At 38.5% G+C, this 26,527-nt stretch overlaps 2 protein-coding genes across 6 annotated transcripts in view; one reads left to right on the top strand and one right to left on the bottom strand.

Annotated features, from left to right (window-relative positions):
• The window catches only part of LOC121958685 (factor VII-activating protease-like), a 40,434-nt gene extending 39,652 nt beyond the window's left edge, over window positions 1-782 (top strand). For all 4 annotated transcript variants that reach the window (XM_088070324.1, XM_042507778.2, XM_088070325.1 and 1 more), the window contains exon 13: window positions 38-782. In XM_088070324.1, the coding sequence (XP_087926450.1) occupies window positions 38-193 (156 nt within the window). In that variant the 3' untranslated portion in view covers window positions 194-782. The remainder of the gene's footprint in view (window positions 1-37) is intronic.
• On the bottom strand, window positions 262-26,496 carry nrap (nebulin-related anchoring protein). Of its 2 annotated transcripts, XM_042507776.2 has the most exons (43): window positions 26,252-26,496; window positions 24,501-24,595; window positions 24,247-24,334; window positions 22,270-22,374; window positions 20,954-21,061; window positions 20,702-20,809; window positions 20,105-20,209; window positions 19,844-19,951; window positions 19,655-19,762; window positions 18,572-18,679; window positions 18,000-18,116; window positions 16,444-16,548; window positions 16,172-16,279; window positions 15,344-15,448; window positions 15,099-15,197; window positions 14,864-14,968; window positions 14,627-14,734; window positions 14,408-14,515; window positions 14,111-14,308; window positions 13,920-14,024; window positions 13,253-13,351; window positions 13,058-13,162; window positions 11,991-12,098; window positions 11,751-11,908; window positions 11,190-11,343; window positions 10,982-11,086; window positions 8,923-9,021; window positions 8,180-8,284; window positions 7,947-8,054; window positions 7,618-7,731; window positions 6,754-6,951; window positions 6,042-6,146; window positions 5,544-5,642; window positions 5,305-5,409; window positions 5,073-5,180; window positions 4,525-4,836; window positions 4,342-4,446; window positions 3,518-3,616; window positions 3,279-3,383; window positions 3,045-3,152; window positions 2,412-2,723; window positions 1,424-1,579; window positions 262-1,293 (listed from the first exon to the last, which is right to left on the bottom strand). In XM_042507776.2, the coding sequence occupies exons 1-43, from the start codon at window positions 26,315-26,317 to the stop codon at window positions 1,003-1,005; spliced, it is 5,415 nt and encodes a 1,804-aa protein (XP_042363710.2). In that variant the 5' UTR covers window positions 26,318-26,496; the 3' UTR covers window positions 262-1,002. The 2 variants fall into 2 exon arrangements, with proteins under 2 accessions (XP_042363710.2, XP_042363711.2); XM_042507777.2 differs by lacking the exon at window positions 22,270-22,374.
• Between the last annotated feature and the right edge of the window lie 31 nt (window positions 26,497-26,527).

Consider the following 26,527-nt stretch of genomic DNA (forward strand, 5'->3'; position numbering starts at 1 on the left):
ATATGATATTCCTAACATGCTCTTTCTAACTCTGCAGGGTGATTCAGGTGGACCCTTGGTGTGTGAGCAAAATGACAAACACTATATCACCGGTGTTGTGAGCTGGGGTTACGGCTGTGCTGAGAGGAACAAGCCTGGGATCTATGCTAACGTCAGCCAATTTACCAACTGGATCACAAGCAAGATCAACTAAACTACATCAATTCAGTCAGTACTGTGGTGTTTGTTTTTTGCTCTGAAAAATATTGTTTATTTGGGATAAAAAAAAAACTACACTACAGTTTGCCTTGAAAAAAAGAAAGTTTATTTTATCAGCAATAAAACCAAGCATTTACTCCCAGCCCAGCTTTGAGTTAAAAGGGGCACTGATACAAACTCACGAAGCTGAACCTGCCAGACAAAATTTAGATCACACATGATTTCAGTAGGACTTCTTTCTCACTGAGCCTAGCTCGAAGTGCACTAGGTTAGCCTACCTTGTAAGAAAACTGCATGTTGTTGTGCATTTGAACTTGCAGCCTTTTGTAAATCTATAAAGAAAAAAAAAATTGATGAAAAAATCCTCTGCAGTCCTGGCCATTCAGCTTCATATCTTCCTCACACACTCAATATACAAAAACAGAATGCTAGCTTTCCTTTCCAAACACTCACTTTTGTCTTAAAAACAACCTAAACTGAGTTTTGGTAATCTTGATGTTTTTGCTTTAGCTGGTTTTGAACATGGTCCTTTTGAGGAGATACCTTGTATTCAATCTGAAAATAAAGATTCTGTTTGAACTCTTTTTTTGCTCATTACATCCACTGACAATCTTTTAAACCAACTTGACAAGTTCTGCCCTTTTTCAACATGCTTACTCCCGTGTTTTCAATTTGACAACATTTTACGTTTCACTGATGCACCTACAAAAGCTCCGCTTTACATCTCATGTAACTACAGTCATTTTTATCAGATACCACAAACACCACTTGTAAAGGGCCGTCTTTAAACACTGTTGTCTCTATTTACGCGTCTTCTATCGCAGCAGCTTTACTTGACATGGATGCCTGGATTGTGTTGTGGAGGGCAGCCGAGGAGGAAGAGGAGGTGGTGCTGGACTTCTTCTCCATGGATTTGAAGGTTTTTGAGGTGGTGGTGGACTTTTTCTGGACTGTGTGGATGGTCTTCTTCCTCTTGACATGGAGGACCTCCATGGCGTCCATGTTGACGCCTTGTTCAATCTCCTCACTAGTCTCCACCTGCTCTGAAGTCTGCTGTTGCTGCTGTTGCTGCTCCATCTGCTGCTGGTGATGCAGCTGAAATCAAAACATTGAGAAAATTAATTAGATCGTTTTGAAAACCTGCATGTTATGTTGTATATGTATTGGTTTTCACATTGAGAAAAAGTTTAACAAGAGAAAACCACTAAACTTCATGCTCTCTCACCATCATCATGTGCTGATAATTTGCAATAGCCTCGTCAGTGCTGACTCCCTCAGCCAGTCCCAGCTCTGCAGCACGGCGGGCGAGCTCAGCCTTGTGGGAGCCTGGAGGGGTCCAGCCCACTCCTCTGATCCAGTTCAGGTCGGACTTGTAGTTCACCTGCAACAAAAACAGATCAACAGTTAGGCACACTGGTATTTTAGGAGTCAAATTTAATGGGATGGGTCTACAAGACAAATAGTCTACTGTGGTTTCTTTCCTCTCGGCGTATTTCAAGTTAAACTGATCCCTAAAAACCAACCAACATCTACACGCTCGAATACCACCCTGCCACAAGTTTCATACACATCGGTCAGTTTTTGGCATATAGCAAACAAACTTTTGCCTATTTATACATACAGTAATAATGGATGTGTTCAAGGAATTGTGTTTGTGGCCACATGATGACTGTAAATCCAACATTCAGTCTTATTTTAGCTCTGTGTTTGGTCTCCACAAATTGTTAGTCATATATCTAGCTCTTCAGCTGCTAAATTCTCCACCATGTTAATCGGCTAGTTGCTAACTTTGTCTGTCCACTATATGGTGCTACGTCAATTTCAGAGCTTTTTTCGCTGCATGCTGCAGCCCAAAACAACACTGAGAGTGGTTAGACAAGGATATGCACAATTTACGCATAATATCAACTGAAATATAAAAGGTATTAAAGTAAAGATTTGGACACAGGTCTCCTCTAAAAGGGCATTGAGATTGGCTTCAAATCCAGGAACATTATCATTTTTTTGTTCTTTAGTGTAATTAATTAAATAAAATGTAATTAATTTAATTACCATAGTCACTGAAATATAGGTCAGTTCGAGATCCATAAAATTGCATGATTTAAATAGGTCTTCAGTGTTAAATACATAGATGTAGTGAATAAAACCCTCGCTGCAACAAAGCCGCTTTAAGAACCTTTTTTTAAATATTAAATTCATGCAGCATGACTTACATCGCTCTGCAGCTTGTATGCCTGCTTGGCATGCTTGACATTGAGCTGCTCGGGGTCGCAGGTGTAGTCATGGAGCTTGCGGCGGTAGGTGAGGTCACTGGCCTGAGCTTGACTCTTTTTCGCCTGCAAGAACTCGGGCTGGTCCGCATGGATTTTGTAGTGGGCCCGGTCCTCCTTGGACTGGCGTTTGTACTCCAGGTTGCTCTGGAGCTTGCTGGCTGCCAGAGAGTGCACCATCTTAGGGTCGTCCTCCACACAGCGCAACCCCACCTGCTGACCTTTTTCTTTTAGATGGGACTCCTTGTAGCGGAACTGTAGGAGGGAAAAAGATTCACAATTTTCATATTATTTCCGGCCGTCAAACTGTTCTGCATTTCCCCCGATTATGACAAATTTTTCGCAAAATTAAATTTTGAAATATTCCCTTTTTTTAAAATAGGTTTTATACTAATTCTGCTATATTCAGAATACATGAGCAAAACTTTCCTAACTCTAGATAACATTAAGGTGCCGAAGAAAAAGGCGCATATGCAGTAAGAAGTGCTATTAAATCCTAATTTGTGCTTCAAAAATGCCAAGAAAGTATGAAGAGAGCTGAATCTTATCACAAACTGAACTATCACATGAACTCACATCACTGGCAATTTCTCTGGAGGCCTTGGCGGTTTGGAACGGAATAGCATCCAGCCTCAGGTCATAGCCTGACGTCTTCACATGCTCACCAGCTGCCTTGTAGACTTTCTTCATGTGGGAAAAATGTTGAAGACAAAAAAAATTCAGAAAGTGATACTGGCAGGTTTTGATGTGGATTTGCAAATCATTTACTTGTGTTTGGGATTATGAGAAAGTATCTGAGGTGTGCCTTACATCACTGATCTGTAGGGCGTTCATCTTGGCTCTGACGAAGTCTGGATCATCAGGGTGTAAAGTGTACTTATGCATGTCATCATTCTTTCCAGATTTGTACAGCCTCTGCAGTGTAAAGACAAACAGGATATCAACATCATGATTCACAGAACATCCACATTTTTTGTGCTTAGAATTTTGCAGAGTACAGTAGAAGGAGACTGCATTATTTCTTATGCATGTTTATCTTTTCACCCCACCTCACTGCACTGCTGATAGCTTGTTTTAGCGTGGACAATATCGGGGGAATCGGTCACAGAAGTGAACTTCAGGCTGTCTGGCAGCTGACGATACTTCTTCTGCATGAAGGAAGACCACACACACACTTTAACAGCAGGGTCTACAGATGGCTGAGAGTTGTGTTACAATAAATCCTGTTTAAACTGAAATGTACTCTAAGCTTTATTCAGTAAACTTTTTCAGGGAAAAAATAGATGGTAAATGGAAAACTCATAAGATATAACCAAAATGTTTGCAACATTACAAGAGAAAGGCCGATTAGCAACATTCAGTAAGTATAATTAAAAGAAAGCTGTTCACTTAGACAAGAATTACAAAATAATGACTAAACAAAGCTTTCAGCAATCTGTCCCAGCTCAAAAAAAGTCCTAGTATAGTATGTGATAAAAGAAAAGCTGTAAGAAATGTCATAAAAAGGCATAGTTTAATATATCATAAAAATAAAAATTAAGAAAGTCATTAAAGGTCATAGAATAGCATGAAGTAAAAATGTCTTAAAAGCCCTAGTATAGTATGTCATATATAAAAAGAGTCATAATAAGCCATTGAAAACTAATTGTGAGTTAACTTTTTTATTTGGCTAGCTCCCTAAAATGGGATTCTTGTTGGATTTTTGTTTTAAAAATGCGGTTAAAATAGTCAATATAGCTGTTAAGCTCTTAAAAAATTGTCCTAGGGGATTACCCCCAAACCCCCTTGGAAGGTTGGGTGGCAAAATGTGTCAAATGACCATAATGAAGTATTTTCAAGTATTTTTTTCATACCATTTGCGACATCTACTCACATCACTTATAAGCTCTCCGGCTTTCTTAGCCGACTCCAGCTGAGGCGCACCCACACCGTCCCAGGCCACTCCTTTCATGAACATGAGGTCTGACTTGTAGAGTTTCTAGACATAAGGAAATAAAATGGGTCAGTCAAGATTAATTAGTTTTGTAGTTATCCCTTCATCATCCACACCTCTCACCTCACTCTGCAGGTCGTAAGCAGCTTTGGCCCACTTGACCTTCATGTCATCAGGAAGCACTGTGTACTCATGCAGTCGCTTCCTGTAGTCCTGCTCGCTAGCAAGGGCCTGGGCGTTCTTAGCCGTCACCAGGTGCATCATGTCTGGGGTGAGATGGTACTGCCCACTAGCCGTCAGCGCATCCTTGCGATACTCTTGGTCGCTTGCCAGCCGGCCCGCCTGCAGGCAGTGCAGGAGACGCGGGTCGTCCAAGACGCTTTTGACCCCGATGTGCTTCCCTTTTTCCAGCAGGTAGTCATGTTTGTACTTGTTCTGCAGACACAAAATAATAAATAAATCACACATTTCTTAGCATGCAGATTTTTGAAACTAGAAATGTTTACTCTCTATGATCATTAAAAAATGTTGCACTTTGCTGTGCTGATGGTTGCATTACAGGCTTTTGGTATGTGCACGAGGTCTCTCTTTAGGTGAACACTTTGGACAAATATCAAAAGTTTTTGAATTTTGACTTAAGTGATATTCTTTTTAGTGTAGTGCGATCTTACATCACTGGCGATGCCTGTGGAGCTCTTGGCGGACTGGAAGGGGATGTCCTGCATGGTGAGTTTGTAGCCTTGAGCCCTCAGAGTGTTCCAGGACTCTCTGTACTTGATCTGCAGCAGACAGACGAATAACAAATGATCATTAACCTTAAAATCACACACACTGTGGAAAAAAAGAAGTCACGGATGTTTACAATGTATTGTTTGGAGCAAAGGCCACAGGAACTTGGACTACCTCACTAAAGTTGGCTGCATTGATCTTTGCTTGTGTGATCTCTGGTCTCTCAGTTGTTATGGTGTAGTTATGCTGGTCATTCACCCCTTTCTCTTTGTACAAACGCTGGGAGAGAAATATAAAACAGCTGTGTAGTATTGACCCAACAGGATTTGCATGTTCAGCTTAACTGATCAAACAAAAAAATGGTGATATGGGCTAAGATTACTGGAACAGAACTAATCGACTTCATGTCTCACTTCATTTGTGATCTGTCCACTGAGTTTGGCATGGACGATATCTGGAGAGTCAGCGATCGAGGTGTGCTTGAAGTTGTACGGCTGCTGGCGGTACTTTTTCTGTTAGAGAAGAAGCAAGAAAAGTAGTCTCTGTTAAGTTTTTGCAGATTTAAAGGTGAATCAAGTCCATCTTTTGCATTTGTATTAAAGAGGAAATTGACATCGAAAATCCAGAAATGGCAAAATCAACACACAAATAATTCACAATTATATATTGTGGTTTGGACTTTCTTTTAGCTCTAGACCAGGGGTCATTCCTATGTTCCCCAGCTCTATAAAGCAAATAATAGGAGCCCAAGAAAAATGTCCAACAGTTCTGTATCACTTAATTTGACATGGGCTAGGGATTAGATTGGGGTACAGAAATCATGATTCTGAGAGTAATGAAATTGCACTGGACTCGGTCTTACTGGTACATGAGGCAAACAAAGGAACAGAAAATAAAGGAAGCCATCCTACATCACTGATGAGGTCAGTGGCCCTCTTTGAGCCCTCAATCTGCAGGGCCCCAGTGGCGATCCAGGCTGCACCACGCAGGTAGTTCAGGTCAGAGCGATACACTTTCTGTGACAAACACACATAAAACACCATATTCAAACATCCAGTTGGTCTAATGAACAAGAGAAAAATTTACTAATATGCTAAAGTGAAATCATGTCAATCACTCCTTTAGACTTTGTGCTATTTATTACTCAGGTGACGCTGCTTTGTGCGGTGGGTTTAACACTTTAACCCATTGAAACCTGGAGTGACATCACTTTTTTGAGTTGCTTTCAGATGCCTCTCACAATATCACAAACCTTTGATCCCTGGGCTAATTGGTGAGTTTTCTTTCTTTTGTGTGTGTGTGTGCGATTTTATTTCCTTATTTTATTTATTTATTCATTTTTACTCATTTTTAGGTAGTTTTCTTTTACTTTTTAAGAATTTCTTGCTAATGTTTGGGTTATTTTTTCTTTCGTTGCTCATTGATGTCCTACCATGTTTTTGAAAGAATTTAAACCAAATTGCTCAGGTTTCAAAGGGTTAAAGTACCATAAACTAACAACAGAAGCACTTAAACATTTAAACAACATATCGCAAAGTTTGTGTTATATGTGTATGTTGTAACCAATTAATCAAACATTGGGTAAAAAGTGTAAATTACAAATTGATGCAGCAGCTGTCTCACCTCGCTCTGCAGAGCGTACGCTTTCTTGGCCGCCTGCACCTTCATGTCATCAGCCAGTGAGGTGTAGTTATGCAGGGTGAGCCTGTAGTCCTGATCACTGACCAGTGACTGGGCTTTTTTGGCATGGGAGACCTCCAGCATGTCCATGGGCAGGTGGAACTTAGAGAGCTCCTTCGCTGAGTCCTGCTTGTACTTAATCTGGGGATAGACAAACAGATAATAATAATACAGTTTAATATATATACTGATTCACTCATTGTCCCCAATACTGTTGTAACAATTATTTCCCTAAAAGAACTTTGATTTGTAACTTGTTTTCTAGTCCAGAAAAGCAAAAGTGACCCTAAATCAGTGTTTTTACCCCACTGGTGCACTTGGGCATTGATTATTTTGGGAACCAGTTTTTCTATGGGCCCTCTGCAGTATACTCAGTGGTTATATTAATTTTGTTTAATTCACTCCTCAGTGTGTTCAGATGATATTCTCTGTTTAAATTCCAAGAGTGTTAACCCTAAACTAACCCTCTGCTGATGTTTAAAGAATAGTTGTGCTAATGTGGCACCATGCCTGTTAATTTAGGTTACTTGCTTTTTGCTTGTCACAGGCATTATTGTGCTCTTTGACACTGAAACAGGAGCCTCTAAATCTGCACACACTTGGATGCTTATCTTTCAGTTTCTTTTGCCAATGACTGTTCATTTCCTCCATTCTGATTGAGCTGTTGCTCAGAGGGATCTTTGTACAAAACAAAATAGCATATATCTGTGCAACCTAAAAGCATTAAAGACCTGGAGACAGAAGGAGATTCAACACCTCTGGATGACACTGATTGTAATTTTGGAATCTGACTTAAGAAGCTCTTACATCACTCTGTAGCTTTGTGGCATGGACTGAGTGAGCGATGTTTATGTCATCCTGCAGTCCCTTTAGTCCAATCATCTTCCCTTTGGTCCTCTCAAAGTCTTCTTTGTACTTATGCTGAAATGACAAAGCATTTATTTTAAGATGATCTGTGTAAAGTTGCAAAGTGTCATTGTGTTGAATTGTCAATTAGACAAACCTGTTAAGCAAATTGCTCATAATATTGATGGTTGTTTAAGAATGCCAATAGCTGTGTTACAAAAAAATCTGCATCTTTTGCAGGAAAATAATTTTAGGCCCACTGTGAAAATAACAAGAAGTTTCAATCTCACATCGCTGAGGATCTCTGCAGACGCCTTGGCAGACTGGAAAGGAATGGCATCCAGACGCAGCTTGTAGCCGCCATCGCGTAACTTAGTCCAAGATTCCTTGTAACAGCTCTGAAAACACACAGATGTATAAACTGAGCTCCACGTGGAGGACCTCACACACACACACAAAGGCAGCTGAGAGGATGATTAACTGTCTGTTTGATGGATTTCAGTTGTTGTATGTGTGGTTTTACCTCGCTGAGGTTCATAGCATTGAGCTTGGCCTGAACCATCTCAGGCAGCTCTCCGCTGAGTGTGTAGTTGTGCTTCATGTTTTCACCTTTCTCCCTGTACAACCTCTTTAAAAAAAAAAAAAAAAAAGGTATTTAGTATATAGCTTTTTTCCATTTATTATTGTCATTTATCTATTTTAACTTCAAGAATTTGTACATTTATTGGCATCAGATCTGCTTTACATGAGATTATCTTGTATGTTTCTCTTATTTGTTAATATGTTCACCTTAATCTCACAAGCTTATTTCTCTTATTTACATTTAACTTATTTATATGTGAAGTTATGTATTTTATTTTTCACTTGGACCTTCATTCGTTTAGGTATCAGCACAGTGCTGCTTAATAAACTATGTGCTCTCCCGTTCCTACTTTTTGTAAATGTAAATATATATAGATATAGATATATAATGTCAATTATAAATAAAATTAAATGAAAAATGAAATAAAATTGTATTATTATTTTTTCATTTTTTATGTAATTTTATTCATAATTGAGCATTCTAATTTACCTCTGTTAATTTCATATTTACAGCATTCGTGTACAGTAGTAGAAAAGTTCAGCCAAAAAAGATTTTTTTAAAGTTTTTTTTTCAACAAGAAGTGACAAACTTTAATATTCGTAGGTGAGGCAAATACTTCAGATTTACCGTATTTTGGTTGCATACAGTATTTGGTGCATTAAACAAATGATAGCTAAACTTACATCAACAGCCAATTTGTTGCTGAGTTTGGCTTGGACCATCTCTGGAGTGTCTTCAACGCTGGTGAACCTCAGAGAACTCACATCCTGACGATACTTTTTCTAGATAGAAATATCAAAGAGCACTGAATATTATAGGACTGTCATAATGTCATGCAGCCTTGAAAACATCTACACATGCATTTGATGAACAGCAGAGGGCACAAAACCATCACAAACACTTACACTGACAAATTAAATACCTGGGAAAATGAAACAAAAGCACCTGGTTATGTTTGTATATTTTACCAAAGATACAGTAAAAATGGAGTAGATATGTAGACACATAGCTAGAAAGAGGTCTGCTCAGGAGGAACTGAAGGCTCTTTTCTATTTATGTGCAGTCTGTCATTTCATGGTCTAATGTTGGTAATGGAATGACACTTAAAATAACCAGCTGCTTATGAGGAGGTTATAGATAGAGTCTGGTGTTTTTCAGTCTGCACTAGAAGTGTCACAGAAATATCTTCACGCACCAACTGCATGCATTAACAAACATGAAAAGAGTAGTAAATTATGACTATCAATGTTAGTATTATTATTATTTTTCCCTTCTAACAAGCATAATGATAATATTGCCTTTTTATCTGATTCATTTTCTAGTGTCCAACTGTCTCATTTTATATGTTGTATTTTATGTTTTTATTATCTCTGTTTATGTATGCGATATTTACGTTTTGAATTTTGTATCATTTTTGTTATGTATGGTGCTATTTTTATTTTAAACACATTGAGTCGAATGAAATGTGATATATAAATAAACTTGACTTCCATTCGATGGTCTGAATAGTGCAATCAACATACATAAATAAATGCAAGCTACATTTTCTAATATGCCTCTCTAAAAAACAAAGAGGGAGCCCTACTTTTTAGTGAGGCTGAATCTTTTTGAAATAAATATCTAACAGCTTTAGTTATTATAATCAGTATGGTCTCTTGTTGTAGCCCAGTGTAGTCCAAATACTTAACCCAGTTTCTGGTGAACAGAAATGCTCTGCAGCTCTTTAAATAAATTCTGACCTATGCTGTAAACCTAGATATGTGCTTTCCACTAACATGTTACACAATCATGCTCATCACTTTCTCATGCTCCCTGTGCTAATTTATCTCCTTAGTTCTCCAGTTATAAATAGCACTTGAGTGTGGTTAATCACACACTGCATGTTAAGTGGTTTAAATTACATTTGACTTCCTATGCAATTACCATAAATGAGGGAAATGTTAATGAAGGTCAAGGACGGAAACTGTTGGCATTTAACTGTATAATTGATGACATTTCACTTATTAATTAAAAGGGACCTTTTATGTTTTCTTATTTTCTTACATGTATACAGTATATAATATTTCTCCCCAATTTCTGACTACTGGAACATGTCTGGTTGTGTTTTGAAACTTTTGTTTGGTATTTTTCCCCTGCAGAAAGTGCAGCTATTCTTTGTTAGATTCATTTCCCTGCTGCAATAACCTGCAGCATGTAGCTACATGCTAATGTCTGGGAAACATGTAATCTCTGTAATCTCGGTTGGCAATGTTGTAATTTCTGTTTGATTTCACATCAAAGTTCCTGCTGGAGCATGTCAAGTTATGTTTAGAAGCATTTATTTGGTGATTTTCAATAGGAGAAAGTGCATAACAGTCATTCAGTGACTGCGAGTACACTGCTAAATGTAGCTATATGCTAACCTCAAGGAAAACCTTAATCATAGTTGCCGATGTGGTTGATTTCTCCCCAGTTCCACATTATATGTCTGCTGGAAATATCCAGTTGTGTTTAGAAGCTTTTGTTGTTGTTTTTTTTTTACAGTAGAAAGTACAGCTATTTTTCATTACAGTCACTCCCCCTGAGAGAAAATAAAGTCATTTTCAACATTAAAGCATATAAACATGTATGGTAAGAAACCTTAAATATAAGTACGAACCTGAAAATGAGCATTATAGCCCCTTTTTATATTACCCATAATGTCATCCCTTAACCTGCAGCTTATTTCAGCAGCGCATTCTAGGTCATAAGGTTGGAGGTTACCTCGCTGACAAGCTCCCCGGCTTTCTTCGCCTGTTGGACATCTAGAGATTTTGAGGCCTCCCAGCCAACACCCTTCATCCAGTTCAGATCTGACCTGTACTGTTTCTAAACACAAACACAGACAGCATTCATCTGTTAGTCCTGTAGTGAAAAAATCATATTAACATAAAACAAGTTGTTATTTGAATGTCTACAAGAGGAGACTTACATCACTCTGTAGTTCATAGGCCTTCTTGGCCTGGGCGACATTCATGTCTGTTGGCAGAGTAGTGTACTCATGGAGGAACGTCCTGTAGTTGGTCTCAGTTGCAAGATCTTGGGCCTTCTTGGCATGGCTAATGTTCATCATATCCAGAGAAACACTGCAGACAAGATCAGTTTCATGAAGGTTAAGGCCACTTCTTGTGGTCTTACTAATGCTGAAGTCAACAATCCCTGACTTTGTTTCGGTTAAAACAAACCCTTAATTCATTCAGTTAGATATGAAAAGATGCTGTCTCTTTACAGGCAAAAATTACTTTTTATTTAAATGGAGTCTGGCGGATTTGGTGAGGGCAATTTTGGGGCTTTCTGGCAAGACGAAAAAGATTTTTCTCTTGAACAAAAAGGTCTTTTTTTCCATAATGTTGTCAGACACTTACACTACTATCTCAGTCTGTCAGTGGCAAAAATAAGATATTTAATGGAAATAAATTGACTGAGGGCAAAATAACTTGGGTCTGAAGGACGAATTGGAGACAAGACTGTTAACAGGCACCTGTAGCCTCACCTGTATTTGGTTTTAGTGTCCTCATAATCCTTCTTGTAGTTGCGGTCGCTCTGTAGTTTGGTGGCAAGAGCGGTGTGGGCCATCTGAGAGTCATCAGTGACTGACTTAATGCCAATCACCTTGCCTTTGCTTTTCTCATAGTTCTCCTTGTATTTGACCTGCAAGATAACAAGACATTAGTGGTTTTATTGAAAAAGGAAAAAAAACCCTGTATATTTTTTAGCTTTAAGAATAACTCACATCACTGGCCAGGTCTCTTTTGGCTTTAGCAGTGAGTATAGAAAGCGAATCCAAACGCAGTTCGAAGCCCTTTTCCCTCTGCTTCTCCCAGCTGCTCTTGTACACTTTCTGAAAAAAAGAAAAGAGAATAACTTTTTTTTTCAAATAAAAACCTGTATGACTTTGCATTTAAATAAAATCATGTATTGAAGACCATAAACAGGACATTTTAAACAGTAGTCAGGTCACACAATCACAACTATATGATATGCTTTACTATAAGGTATGAGAACATCACCACTGAAAACTTCTCCTTAGCACAAAGCATCAATTGTTGATCACAATTTAGGAGAAGCGGACAAGAAACAAGGCTGCTACTGTACCAAAGATTCTTTACACAGACACAAGTAGCAGTTTAACAACTGTACTTACTGCTTATGAATATTTTACAGGCTCTGCACACCAAGACAAGTTTTTACTGTACAATCAAACTTCCAGTCAGGTTTTAATATGAAAGAGCTATGCTGGGAATTACAAAATAATATCAAACTCAATGGACTAATAAAAATAACCGAAGGATAGGCTGTCACAAACAAGATCACACTGTCCCAAGAAGCAGCCCAGTTGCTAAATAAAAACGCTGGCAGTGTACATTTCTGCACACCACATTTGGAGGTTTCATATGATATATGCAAACAATTACTCTGTAAATGGGGTTGCAGGAACAGGCAGAATTAGGCAAATAACTGAAAGTGAAAATACTTGTGTGACTATGGGTGTGCAGGAGCTTTAATATATCTGAAGAACACAACTGTGGTATAAAATAGTCTATTCAACAAAAAAATTTATAAAATGTTGCTGTAGAATGGAAGAAATTTGAAAATATGTAATTTGTGAAAATTTTGTAAAAAAAAAGACAAGGGATGTTACAAAACAAAGATTGTAGTCTTATAATCAGCTTAAATGCCTTAATCTTTTAAGTTTATACTGTTGTAGGCGTAAAAATCCATCCATTCACATTATGAAGCTCTTGCATACTTCACTGTTATCATACATCTGATCATTGTGAGCTATTAGTTATTACTTACCCCACTAAGAAGGTCAGCGTTGGCCTTTGCTTGTCTAAAGAGCGGCTCATCTTTTGTCATGGTGTACTGGTGTATGATCTGCTCTGTGTTTGCTTTGTACGCCAACTGGAAAATCAGAACCAGATAGATTTATGATATATGAGATATCGGCGTAATTAATTGTACATTATTTCAATTTTAAAGTGAAGATCTTACGTCGCTCTGCAGTTCCTGGCTTTTCTTGGCATGTTCGATGGAGAGATCATTCGCCACTTGGGTGAACTTGATGCTGTCTGCCTTCTGACGGTATTTAGTCTGCGAGTGAAAGGGTAGTGGGTACATCAGATAAACAGCGTGTCAAATAGTTATTTATCCATCCATCCATTTTCTACCGCTTATCCAAACTGGACCCCGTCAATGCCCTGGCTGCACCTAGAAATTCTGTCCATAAAAGTTCTGAACAGAATCAGTGACAACAGGCAGCCCTGGCGGAGTCCAACCCTCACTGGAAAGAAGTCTGACTTACTGACAGCAACGCGGACCAAGCTCTGGCACCGGTCGTACAGGGAACAGACGGCCCGTATCAGGGGGTCCGATACCCCATACTCCCAGAGAACCCCCCACAGGACTCCCCGAGGGACACGGTCGAATGCCTTCTCCAAGTCCTCAAAGCACATGTGGACTGGTTGGGCAAACTCCCATGCACCCTCAAGGACCCAATTCCAGTGGAAGAGAGTCCAACCCCTCTTGAGAAGACTGGTTCCAGAGTCCATGCTATGTGTCGAGGTGAGGCCGACTATATCTAGTCGGAACTTCTCAACCTCGCACACCAAGTTATTTAATAGACTAAAATATGCATGCACAAACAAATGAATATACATACATCACTAAGAAGCTCTCCAGCCTTCTTGGCCTGGGTAATGTTCAGACATCCTTCAGCCTCCCAGCCCACTCCTTTCATCCAGTTCAGGTCTGAGCGATACTGGTTCTGTGGTGCAACAGATCATTAACCAGGGAGAATAGTTTTATGTGTGAATAACAATCTAGGGCGCATCTCTTTTCCCTGACTCTCACCTCACTTTGCAGGGAATACGCCTTCTTGGCCTGCTGGACCTTGATGTCATCAGGCATGACGGTGTAGTCGTGCAGCTTTGTGCGGTATTCCAGGTCACTGGCAAGGGCCTGAGCCTTTTTGGCGTGGCTCAGGTTGATCATGTCGTGAGGAAGGCTGTACTGGGCCTGGCTCTCCTTGGAGCCCTTCTTATACTCAATCTAAAGTGGGGAGCATTTTTAAAAAGATTCATTTTGAGTCAGCACATAAGAAATGTCTTTTGATGCCTGTAATTACTGATTAAGTTGACTTCTGCTCACATCACTGCTCATCTTGGCCACTTGAAGAGAGTGCAGAGTCTTGGAGTCGCTCATGTTGACCCCCACTGCCTTTTCCTTGTTCTTCAAGTAGCTCTCTTTGTATTTAATCTGAAACACATGCACATCTAAATTAATTTAATTTGCCAGCTATAAAATGTGATTAAACCAACTTTGCTCAGACGATAGCTCTCCTTGCAGTGGAGAAGACTGCTCACTTACATCACTTGCGAGGTCACGTGAAGCCTTAGCTGCTTTGACACTCAGGTCGTCCACGCTAACATCACAGGCTTTAGACTTGGTTTTCTCCCACTCCTCCTTGTATTTAATCTGGAGTGATGAAATTCAAATTATAAAGAGTGAGGGGTGATTTTCTGCAACCTTTCAAATGACCTTTGATGTGTACATGCATACTCAAACGCAGGCATGTGTATGTAAAAGTGAAAGAGTGTAACTTACATCGCTGCACAAGGCAGCATTGGCTTTGGCCTTTTTAATTTGGGGCAGGTCCTGGGACAGTGTGTACTGATGTTTGCTGTTTTCATAGCCTTTTTTGTAGTTTAGCTAAAAGACACATGGATAACATTCAAACTCTGCAGTTGGGTCAGTGCTCTTCAGAACAGAGTGAAGCTTAAACGTGCTGATAAAGTCAGTGTAAACGTTATCAGTCCTTGGTATAATGCAGTTTACTTACGTTGCTGACAAGCTGAGCGTTCTTCTTCGCTAAAACAATCTCAGGTGTGTCTGTCGCTTGACTGTACTTGACCTGGTCGATGTGTTGCCTGTAGTTTTTCTGCAGTCATAGAGGAAACAATTTTTACAAATGTATCACAAAAGATGATCCACCTACCTGAGAAAAAATATTTTCATAATAGTAATGTTGTAAATTGCATATGGATAAAAAAAAGAAAGGATTGGATTTGTTTTGAGAGAACTCACATCTTTTAGTGGATCCAGTTTCCTTTGGCTCTGGTAGCCTGGTGTGATGGTGGCTGGGTAGTTGTATTCACCCTGCTCCTGTTCACAGCCTTGTTTATAGGAAATCTGAAATTTCATATTAAAGTTTTAATGATCCTCAGCAACTTCAAGTTAAACATTTGATTATATAATAAATTAAAATGCGAAGATGTCTAGGATTGTTTTTGTTTTTTTAAAGAGAGAATAACAATGGAAAGAAACAAGCTATATAAAATGTAAAAGGTCAAGATAGTCCTTAAATACAAAACTTTATCTGCCTAAATTCAGTTGTGGACACTAATAATTTGCATAAATCTATAAATAAATCAAAAAAACGAACAATGCCTAGACCTGTCATGATAACCAATTGTGGCAGAGAACATATTTTCAAAGGATTAAATGCAATAACGATTTATTGTCACTTTACGTCCATTTAATTTCACTGATAAATTTATGATATAAAAGCATGATAATGCAAGTACACCCTTTCAAAGTGCAATGACATTTTAATTCCCAAGCCTGTTTAGAAATTGGAATTAGAATGTAAAATAAATATTAAACTATCCTAAATAAAAAGTTTTTTGCCTGTTCATTCGATTTTGACGCTGTGAAAAAAAAATGTTTTGCCACCATGCCCAAGTCTCATAATGGTAGAGAAAACCCTGGCATCGTATTGGCTAAAATGTTAGTGCCATTTTTATATAAACAAACAGGCATATAAACACAGGGGCAACATGATATGATATAAACATGACCTCAATCATAACTTCTAAATAAAAAAGATGTCATTATTGTAACAGGTCTACTTACATCACTGGCCAGTTTCCTGGCTTTCATGGCATGCATGGTCTTCTTATCAATCCCCGAGTCTTCATAGTGGCCCTTCATGTCAGAGGTGTACTTCTCTTTGTATTTGTTCTTTAACAAAATACAGAAAGATGATGAAAAATGACTATGCAGAATTGTCTAATATTACCAGAATATTAACATATTTGCCCTCATGATGTTTACAGTAAGGCCCAATAGATACAATTTGTACATACATTTTAAATACATAAAAACCAATAAAGTGTCATGCTTACATCACTTGTGAACTTGGCCACTTTTGCAGCATTTTGAAACTGTGGTGTCTCACAGAAATTTATGCTGTGACCTTTGGTGTTTTCCAAGTCCTTCTTATACTCGACCTGTTAGAAGAGACATTTGTGACATTTTTCATTGCAACTCCCTTTATTGTTGTTGAACAGTCAGAGCTCCCTTTGTTGTTTGCTCCCTGTGTTATGTGCTAAATATAAAGAGCCAGCAGCTAATCAGTCACCATCACTGACACTCCATCATAACTCAAGAGTCACTGAGACGCACTGTTAATCTTAAATATGCTGTGCCGAGCTTAAAAAATGACAGCGTGGAGCCATTTGACTTGTCAATTTCATCACTAAATTACCTCTGGGGGAGACTTTCGTCACCTTTAAGCATTCAAGCTAAATCACGTCATTGCTCAGAAGCTATTGTGGCATTTCTGTGTCATATTCCCAGCACTCTGAATGGTTTCTCTAGAGTGAAGCGCAATGTTGCTGTGTGAGGTAACATGAGTTTGACAGGATGTCCCGTGGCCTTGGAGGGAAGCTGTAACTGTAAGCGGAGAGGCATGTCAGAGATGCCGAAAATGCAAGTTGGGTGGCTTCATGTCTACTGGAAACTGACACGGTATGTCCAATATTTCAAGCTCTTAACACACTATCTCTCTCTTTTTCTTTCCCTCTGCCTCTCTCTCTACCTCTCTATCTCAGCGCCTTTGCAATTGATGATTACTACATGAACTTCATGCTACTGGATCTTCCCAATTAGAAAGACGCAACGTATTCCATATCCAGAGGTCAACGGTGTGCTGCGTCATGCTAAGTTTCATATGCCCTTAATTGTCTCCTGAACACTGTGATGAAGTTCCCATCAAAGCAAAAGGAGGACAAGTGAGTGGTGCACTACTTTAATGTAGCTAGCTTCACAAAATTGTGCAGGGCGAGGTAATAACAGGTATCACAACTGCAAACAAATGGTCCTAATTAAAACTGTTCCTCTGTAATCTACTTTCGATGCAGAAAATACCTTAATAATTTTCCTAACTAAAGAAATATTTTAAGGGATTATGTTAAACATCCTTAAAGGTACACTACGCAGAATTCTCCTAAAAATAAAGTGTGTGGCTGTGTATTTTCTGCACAGATTGCCCTCCAACTGTATTTTCTCATTTTTCTTATTTTCTGCATTTGGGATGTTTATGGGCATGCAACGCCCACAGCGCTCAGGTGAGGTCAGGGCTTCATAAAAAGGTAACAACCAGCTGCCAGACTGTAAGCAGCATGAAACCAAGAGAAACTGCGCCTAAAAAATGCAAATATAGCCAGGTGAAACAACGAACAAAGGTGAATGTGGGATTGGCTTTTACTTTTACTTTTGCTAGCGAGCACATTTAAAAACAGTAACTGACAATCCTGCATGGTCCTGATTTAGGTAAGTCCCTAAACTAAGGACAAATGAAGTCTTAAGTTTCATTCTTAAGCAGAAAACTTTGGGTGTTTTGTACAACCGGTCTGGTCTTTGCCTTGAGAGCTTGGCAATCGCTCACAAACAAGCTCACCTCACTGACAATCTTGTTGATCTTTCGGGCGTTCTTTAAAGCCAGGTTGTCCTCCGATGTCAGGCTATGGAAGTGTGAGGTGCCCTTCATCTTGTCTAAATCCTTCTTGTACTTCAGCTGCAAAGGGATGAAAGATGATTGAGTGCATATAAGAAGGACAAGATGTTGTTCTCCTGTAGGATCGGGAGATAAGCGGTGCACATACACGCACACACAGAGTCTAATTTAGTCGGTGTGAAGGGTTTAAAGAATGACAGCACAGGGGGGTTTCTCATTGTGGTCCCTCATCTATTCTGCCTGGTGACGACAAGACCAGATGATGGATGAAGCTGGAGTGCTTACACTCTACACTCTGTTATGTTTTGACAGCATTGACATCCAGTTCACATGGTTACACAACGGATAAAGGCTCCCCTTTTAGACAGACCAACCTTCCAACGACTAATGTTAGACTCAAGGTGTAGTGAAGTGAAGGACCGACTGCATGTATCGAAAATATGTTATGTACAGTGTTTATAAGCATTTTAAGGGCTTTATTTGGAAATGAATGTTGCTGTCAGGTTGATACTTACGTTGCTGGCGTTTTCCTGAGCCTTCTTTGCCAGATAGTAACCAGGAGTGATCATTGCAGGGAAGCTTCCTTTGCCTCGTTGCTGCTCATATTGCTCTGTATATGCAATCTACAGGATAGATACAGGATAACTGAGTTGTAATTCCAAAAATATGACAAGAAGGAATACAAATACTTCATGAGATGCTATTAACAAGTTTCTAAAAGTTTTAGTGCATTGATTTTAAGTCATGCATGCTACGGCATCACAGTCATATTGACACATTGTGGGCCAGAATCCCAAAATATGAAGAGTGTATAAAAAAACAGTATATTTTCTGAAATCCACTGTATACTATTAATTGAAGCCAATGTTCTGCTGTTTATCAATATAGATTGCTCTGGTTTAAGTTTCTGAGTGTTGGAGATATCGACCAATTAAATGTCTGCCTTCGCTTGATGGATGGATACTTCGCTAATGAAATAAGTTGGTACTCGGCTCATGATGCTAAAAGCGCATAAAAACACATATAAAAAACTCAACAACAACGTCTCTTTCAGAAATTACGGCCAGGTCACTCAAGATCCACAGACGTTGTTGTTGTCACAGAGAACTACTGAGCTAGCTAACATTAGAGCTCAGCCAAGGAGGACACCATTTGTTTACATCTCGCTCTCTCGTCCATGTATATGCACACCTCCTTCTACACGGTGATACCAGTAGTGGGTATAGTTTGGTAGAAAGAAAATAGTTCCAACATGAAACTGCTCACAACAAGGTCTGTGGATTATACTTGGTAATCATCACGATTTCTCAAAAGAGACATTGCTGTTGAGTTTTTCAAATGTCTTTTTTGGCGCTTTGAACACCTCAAGTTGAGTGCTGTCTAGTTCCAATTCATTGCAGTGAGGTCATACATCTCTACAGCCGATACCTCCAACACACAGCAACTCCCACCAAAAGAAATCTAGATTGATAAATATACCAAATGTGATTTTTTTATTTTGGTGTGAACTGTCCCTTTTAAACAGCATATTATAATATTGCATTCTAGATGGTTTTGCAAATGCTTTTACATCAAAACTTAATAAGACAGTTTTTTACCTGGCTAAAGTTCTCTGCATTTTCTCTGGCGTGAGCTGCGTCAGTGACCGCTGCCTCAGCGCTGGCTTTACCTTTTATCTCCTGCTCATACATCTGACGATACTTTATCTGGAAGGACATGAAAACCATTACAAACCGATTATCTGCGTTTGTTTGTATGTTTGAATACTTTTTATATTGTCTACTTACATCACTGGCCTGCTCAGTGGCCTTCTTTGAGATTTTGTATCCTGGTGTAAGATGAGCAGGGAAGCTACCTTTACCTCTCTGCTGCTCGTACTCTTCTGTGTAGGCATACTGGAGGAAGAAAAGCAATGATTCAGGCACACAACTATACTCTGCATTATAGACTAAAGTACCAACAGTAAAATACTCAACTGGTCTTGTTATTTGTAATATATAAAACACACTGAGATATCATTTAGTCATCACGAAAGGCTTAAAGCTTACATCGCTAACAATTTGTCCTTGTTTCTTGGCCAGAAGCACCTCTGGAGGGTCAACAAACGTGGTGTACTTTGAAACTCTCTCCTCATGTCCTTTTTTATATTCCAGCTGCAAATAAAGAAAAACAAAGAACTTGATCTGGCTCATAATAAAGTAGGGATGCAGAATGATATTGGCTTTTAAGTTTAATATCAAGATTGGCCAACAGGCTTATTTCTGCACATATGACAAAACTTTTTTTTATTACTGACAAGGTGAACATGTACAAAAAATCAATCAAAGTTGAAGTATTTTTATTTTGCACAATGAATTCATAATACATACAGTGAAAAGTATTGTATTTTATGTCTCTATATGATGTTAATTTCACTACAGAAAAGACCTGGTGATCACTAAAATTAGGTGGGGGAAAAAAGTGGATATATTGATATTGTTATCAGCCAAATTAATTGTTCTATATCCAATATCGGCAAAAAAAAATCAAATATTGTGCATCTCTATTATAAAGTCCCAATAACCTCTGACAGAGACATATTCTTAAAAATTGCTTTAATTTTAGCTATTTTGTCTGGAACCATATTAGCAAAGAATTTCACTTACGTTACTGGCCAAAGTATTGGCTGTTTTAGCCGCCTGGTAACCTGGTGTTATCATGGCAGGGAAGCTGCCTTTCCCTTTGGACTGCTCATACTCTTCTGTGTACTTTACCTGCCAAATATGCACAAAATCAGCCAAAACATTTGACCAACATTGATGCAAAATATAGTGACATTTTACTGGCACCAGTAACTCTTAATGTTTTTAAAGAAACATATTTTCATTTTATAAAATAAGGGAAGAAAAACTACTTACATCACTGATGGTCTTCTGGGCCTGAGACATTGTTACGATCTCCTGGCTGGTCACCATGCCAGAGTACCATGTCTGTTGCTGGGAGAACTCAGACTGAGACTGAAAGGCCTGTTTGGACACGAAGGACAAACAAACTCATTACCAGCCGTTCACAAGACAGGTAATACTTTACCTTTTACGTCTGTTCCACTATAAATCAGCCACCCAAATCTGTCTACTTCTCTCTGCTTTATTCAAATTGTGACAGTTTAATCAAGTGCAGATACATCTGTGTCTACACAGCACAGGTTTGTCAGCACAGACAAAACAACTGATCAATTTTAAATCCTACACTCAATAGGAGACAGTAATGAGGCCCAACACATGAACAATGATGGCCTCCATTATTACTGGCATCATGCAGTTTCCAAACATGTTCCCAACACTTTTTAAAATAGTCGATTTTGTCTTTTTAAAAGTATAATTTGTTAAAAATGTTTAAAAAATGATGGTTCCAAGAAATATTAACTAACAATTGAAAGAGCTCTGAGAAAGGTATATATTTTACACTAAGAACATACAATGCAATGTAAATATATATGAAACAAATGTGTATTATATAAAAAAAAGTATTGTAAGCTAAAAAAATTCCACCTCTAGCCTTGTGATTCTAAAATGCTCGTTTTATCTTGTCCAATGTATCTATTCTCTCTCTATGGACATAAGTCTTTTGGTTTATTGATTAATAGAAATAATAAAAATGTATTCACATGAATAGGTGCCACATTTAAATAGGTAATTTCCCCAAACACAACAGGATGGAGTCGTAAATTATGGCTATGGTTGTTGAGATCATTTTAAATGAGAAAAGCAGAGATTTGAAAGAAAAAACAGAGTGTCTAAAAGCCTTGCTGCAGTATATTCCATAATATGTGAATTGTCACCTGCTGCCTAAATGTTGTGTTTTCCTTTATGTTAATATAGACATTTTAGCCATAAAGTGGTGCAAGAAAAAAAAATAATGCAGGAAATAAATTGTTGGATGCCCCAAATTTCCTGAGGGAGAACTCCCAAACCCCAAGAATGTTGAAATGAAACCTACAAACTAGTCCACATCCAATATAATTAAATCTTATTACATATTGGTTAAGTAAGACCTGCGTCACTGGACACAAAAACCTTTGGCAAAGAGTGTCCACAAGAAGTAGAGAAGTAGGATTGTTTGCTTCATATATTAATGATATGCAAAACATAAACTTATTTCAGGAAAGATCAGAATTAAGGCTGAAACTCCCTTTAACTGGGTGTAACGACCAGTCACTTCACCAGGAGCTCACCTGGCTGGCCATCTGATTGGCTAGGTAAGCCTTCTCCAGATCCATGGACCTCATGTCACGGTGGAAGGAGGACATAAAGCGCTCACCATCTTCACGATACTTCAGCTGCACGTGGACAACAAGCATTAAGCCAAGGCCAGCACACTTTTGCACATGCACACCTAAGACATTGACACACAGCAACAACTTTGGTAGCTAGATGCATGATATCAACCAAATAATTGTAAAAAAAAAAAAAAAAAAAACCCTGACTGATGTTTTCCTGACTCCAGAGCCAAACATCACTCTATTCTTATGCTGCCAACCTCAAGCAGACAACCTGAGCTCACACGCTTAATGATGAAGGGATAATATTAGTGTGCTGTTATTAATAACTAAGATGCTCCAATCAAGATGCAGACAGAGCTGCCAGGAAAAATCCAGAGAGCACTGAGTGATGAAACTCTGAGCTGTTTGCTAATGATCCTTAAGCTGTAGAAATGTTCAAAACTAATATTAGATTAGTTTTATAGCGGGGGGATAAGAGTGACTTCTCTGGAGCATCGTCGCTAAAGGGCCAACAATAAACATGCAACAAATATTTCTATCAAAACTCAAAGTATGAGCCCATTAAGCTTTGCGCGTTAACCGAAGCAAGAGTGAACAGGGTTGAGGGTCACTCAGCATGGTCTGAACTCAGCCCCCAGATCATATATCAACACGTTAAGTCCTGTATCTCTCTAGTGACATACAGCAGTAGCTGATGAGCTTGCTAGCCCACTGCTAATATAAGCACGAGAACATAGCATGAACTCGCAGACAGAGACAGGCACAGACGGACGGGAACAGGTGGCAGGGCAGAGGAGAGGAAGGGATGCGAGGCTGTTTTTCCTGACGTATAATTTTAGCCCCCGCAGAGAATAAAGTGGGCTAAGCAGAGGGGGTTGTCTCGCTTCTGTCACAGGAACAGAAATAAACCTGAGCCGCACTCTCCATTCCACACCGCTGCCGTCACCATGGACTCAAGAGCAGCCGCCACCTCTCTTTTCCAGACGCAAAGAGGGAATGAAATCTTTTTGATCCGAAAGTAGTGGTGCTTTGGGTTAGATCTGAGATTTTTGATTGTATGAGCGTTTGCAGGTTAACCCTCTGAAACCCGGATCGACATCAGTTTTCTTGTGCTGCATTCAGACAACTTTCACAAGCTGTTTAACCCTTAGAAACCTGAGCGAATTGGTTTGGTTTCTTTCCAAGACATGGGGGGAGGGAACAATGACCAACTTGGCGAGAAATGTGCCACAAATTGCAAGATATTAGTAAGGCTGAAAGAAAAGAAAATGAGTTATTAGTTAAAGGGGGATTACAAAAAAAAAATAAACCCCAAAAATGGGGGGAAAATGTTCAGAAAACTATAATTGTTATTATAACAATTCTATATTTAAAATAATGTTACAGAAAGAATATAATACATAAAATGATTTTTTTTTTTAATTTTCAGCAATGTTTTTTTTTCAATCTTTTTTGCTTTTTTTGTCAATTTTGGGGCAAAGTCTTGTTAAGTTGCTCGTCGTCTTCTCTTTTTAAAAGAAATCAAACCAATTTGCTAAGGTTTCAAAGGGTTAATAGATTGGAGTCATCTGTGACAGAGTCATCAGTGGTTTCAAGGGATAATAGAAAAACTGCATTTTGGGATTTTAAAACTATGTGCCCTCACAAAAATGTGTTTGTAGGACATAAGAATAAAATTGCTATACTATTAATAAATGTAGGTCCGTTTAAATTCAGTTGTAATGCATGTGTCAATCCTTTTTTTAAACTTACACAAACACGACTATCAATAGCAACGTCATGACAAAGCAATGATAAATGGACATTTCACTCATGGCATAGACAGTGACTTATGTCAGCCTGACAACAATGCACCTTGACTCACATCAAGGCCAAAATATTTCGTCTCGTGTTGCTGCTTCTGTGTTTTTGCATGTGACATCATCTCACCTCACTGCTCGCCTTGCTTTGCTTCTTAGCGTTGATGTTGATGGGGGTCTCATAGACGCTTGTGAATGTATTGTTCCTTGGATTGTGTCTAGGGGGTTAAAATATAGAAATACGGTCAGCATTTTTCTTTTGAATTCATGGAAACAAGTGGAAAAATGGGGTCTTTTTTCCAGACAAAAAAAGATTTTTGCTCAGTTTTTTTGGGATTATGCTCAAATAATAAGTGATATATCACTTCGGTGCTTGGTACTTACACAGAGCAATATGGCCTCTTCTTGTGGCTGACAAAGTTGTTGGCAGTGAGCACCATCTTGCAGACGTCACAGTGAAAACATGCTTTATGCCAGTTCTGGTGGAGTTAAGGACGAATCAAATTATTCTACGGGGTCCTTCAAGCAGATATAGTAACATTTTTGCTTTAACGTAACATATTGAAGCAAGGGCATAAGCTTCTTTTAACTTTGGGGAGGACACATGAAATGAGAGGTTCCTTGTAAATTTTTCTGCACAGCTTCCTGCCTTTTTTGCATCAGTTTTGTCAAAATAGACGTCCTCCAACTTTCATGTTTTTTTATTGGGGGGGTTAATGCACATGTTCTAAATTAATTTCTAAATGTTGATTGCACAATGAAATAGCTACACAACAATGACAACATCAGCATTAAGACTGGTTCCCTATAAGCCTCACTTTCACTATGCAGTTCATTTTGCGGCACAAAAAGAAAGTGTGGTGTAAGCAAAACAGGAAGGGGATAGCACTTTTGATTTCTCTGTTGCTATCTGTAGCTATCCCCAGTTAATAAAGAGTGTCAATGTAACTTTGTTACAGTTACTGTCCCTTGTAGTGGAAATGATGGACATTGGAACAATGGAAGTAACTGTGGAAACCGTGATAGTTATTAGGCTCAAAGAAAAAAAATAAAGCAGTCAATCAAGTTAAATTTGTGACAGCAGCGCTAACAGTAATACCACTTGTCAGTGCTGGAGGAGCTGTGATTGAAAAGCTGTTTTCCACTTCAAAGCTGAAATTTAATCTCCAAATTTGGGAACATGACTATGTGGAGAGAGAAAATATTTGAAGCCAAGACAGGTCATTTCTGGTTACATCACATTAATAAGACATCTTTAATTGAACAAGGCCCAAAATAACGGCTGCAATCACAGCATGATCTTCCAACTGGGCTCGCTGACTAGTTTTTAAATAGCTTTCATGTGATTGTTAAACCGTATACCTCTTTGCTTTTCATCTTACTAGTTTTAAAAATACACTCTGTAGCAGCAAACAGTTGGAGCTACAAAGATGTTTTTCATGCCGCATGGTTAAACATGTTGAGTAATCTGTGATCTTTGAAACGCATGGTCACTTTTTTATTACTCACTTTGTATTAAGCATGTGCTCAGATCTATAGCACCTCAAAAACTTAAAATTAAGAAGAACACAATTTCACACACACTTTTTGAATTTACTTTTTAAGTACTTTTTCAAACTTAAGTTTATTTGCAGATGCTGTATTTGATTACATTTACTTGTTTGAACATTGAGCGACGTGCTGTATTTGATTCAAGGAAACTGGAATAACTTACATGTTGCCATATTCAAGTGACAATATGCTCTAACAGTTGAATCTAAAAATTCAGTGCCTCAGTTCTGTTGAAAGTTTGCGTCATACTTTGATTTCATTAAAACATAAAACAACCATCTACATAGCTGTTTTATCATGTCTAAGACTGCACCCCCATCTGATTTTTATTTTATCTTAGATATTTTTTATCATCTTTTTTCTATCACCAATGTTTTTTTATGTTCAGCACTTTGTGTTGAATTTTATGCATGAATTGTACTAAAAAAATATTATTACTATAACTTATCATTATCATTATTATTATTACTGAATTCCTTGCTACTTTTAAAGCTCTTTTAAGTATTATGAATGGATTTTTAATTTTATTGGTTCAAAAAAAAAATTATTAGCTTTTTCAGGATTACAATATTTATGTGTGTTACCTGGTCAATGCAGTTGATCTTCTCAGCTGGGTAGACCACAAACCCACACCTGGCACAGGACTGCATGGTGAATGCTTGTCCTTTTCCCAAAAAAAGTTCAGAAAAAAATATCAGAAGAAGTGAGCTAATAAGAAAAGTTGGCCAAGACAAGAGTCAGGTCAGTCAGTCAGGCAGGCAACAGTTTAGTGGAGGAACTAGCAGTGACTCCCAGACAGTTGTGGTAGTGCGTCTCTGGTGGTGGTAAACTTAGCTCTGTGACTGTGAAACTTTGAAACT

Source organism: Plectropomus leopardus, chromosome 19 (genome assembly GCF_026936395.1).
Source record: "Plectropomus leopardus strain MGB_pleo_1.0 chromosome 19, ASM2693639v1, whole genome shotgun sequence".
NCBI classification, from domain to species: domain Eukaryota; kingdom Metazoa; phylum Chordata; class Actinopteri; order Perciformes; family Serranidae; genus Plectropomus; species Plectropomus leopardus.

Excerpts from the sequence above, each read along its gene's own strand:
- nrap (XM_042507776.2), bottom strand. The coding sequence starts at position 26,317 with ATGCAGTCCTGTGCCAGGTGTGGGTTTGTGGTCTACCCAGCTGAGAAG. Across the intron at positions 24,596-26,251 it reads AGATCAACTGCATTGACCAG|AACTGGCATAAAGCATGTTT; the intron begins GTAACACACATA and ends TAACTCCACCAG. Across the intron at positions 5,643-6,041 it reads CCACTGACCTCATCAGTGAT|AAAAAGTACCGCCAGCAGCC; the intron begins GTAGGATGGCTT and ends CTTCTCTAACAG.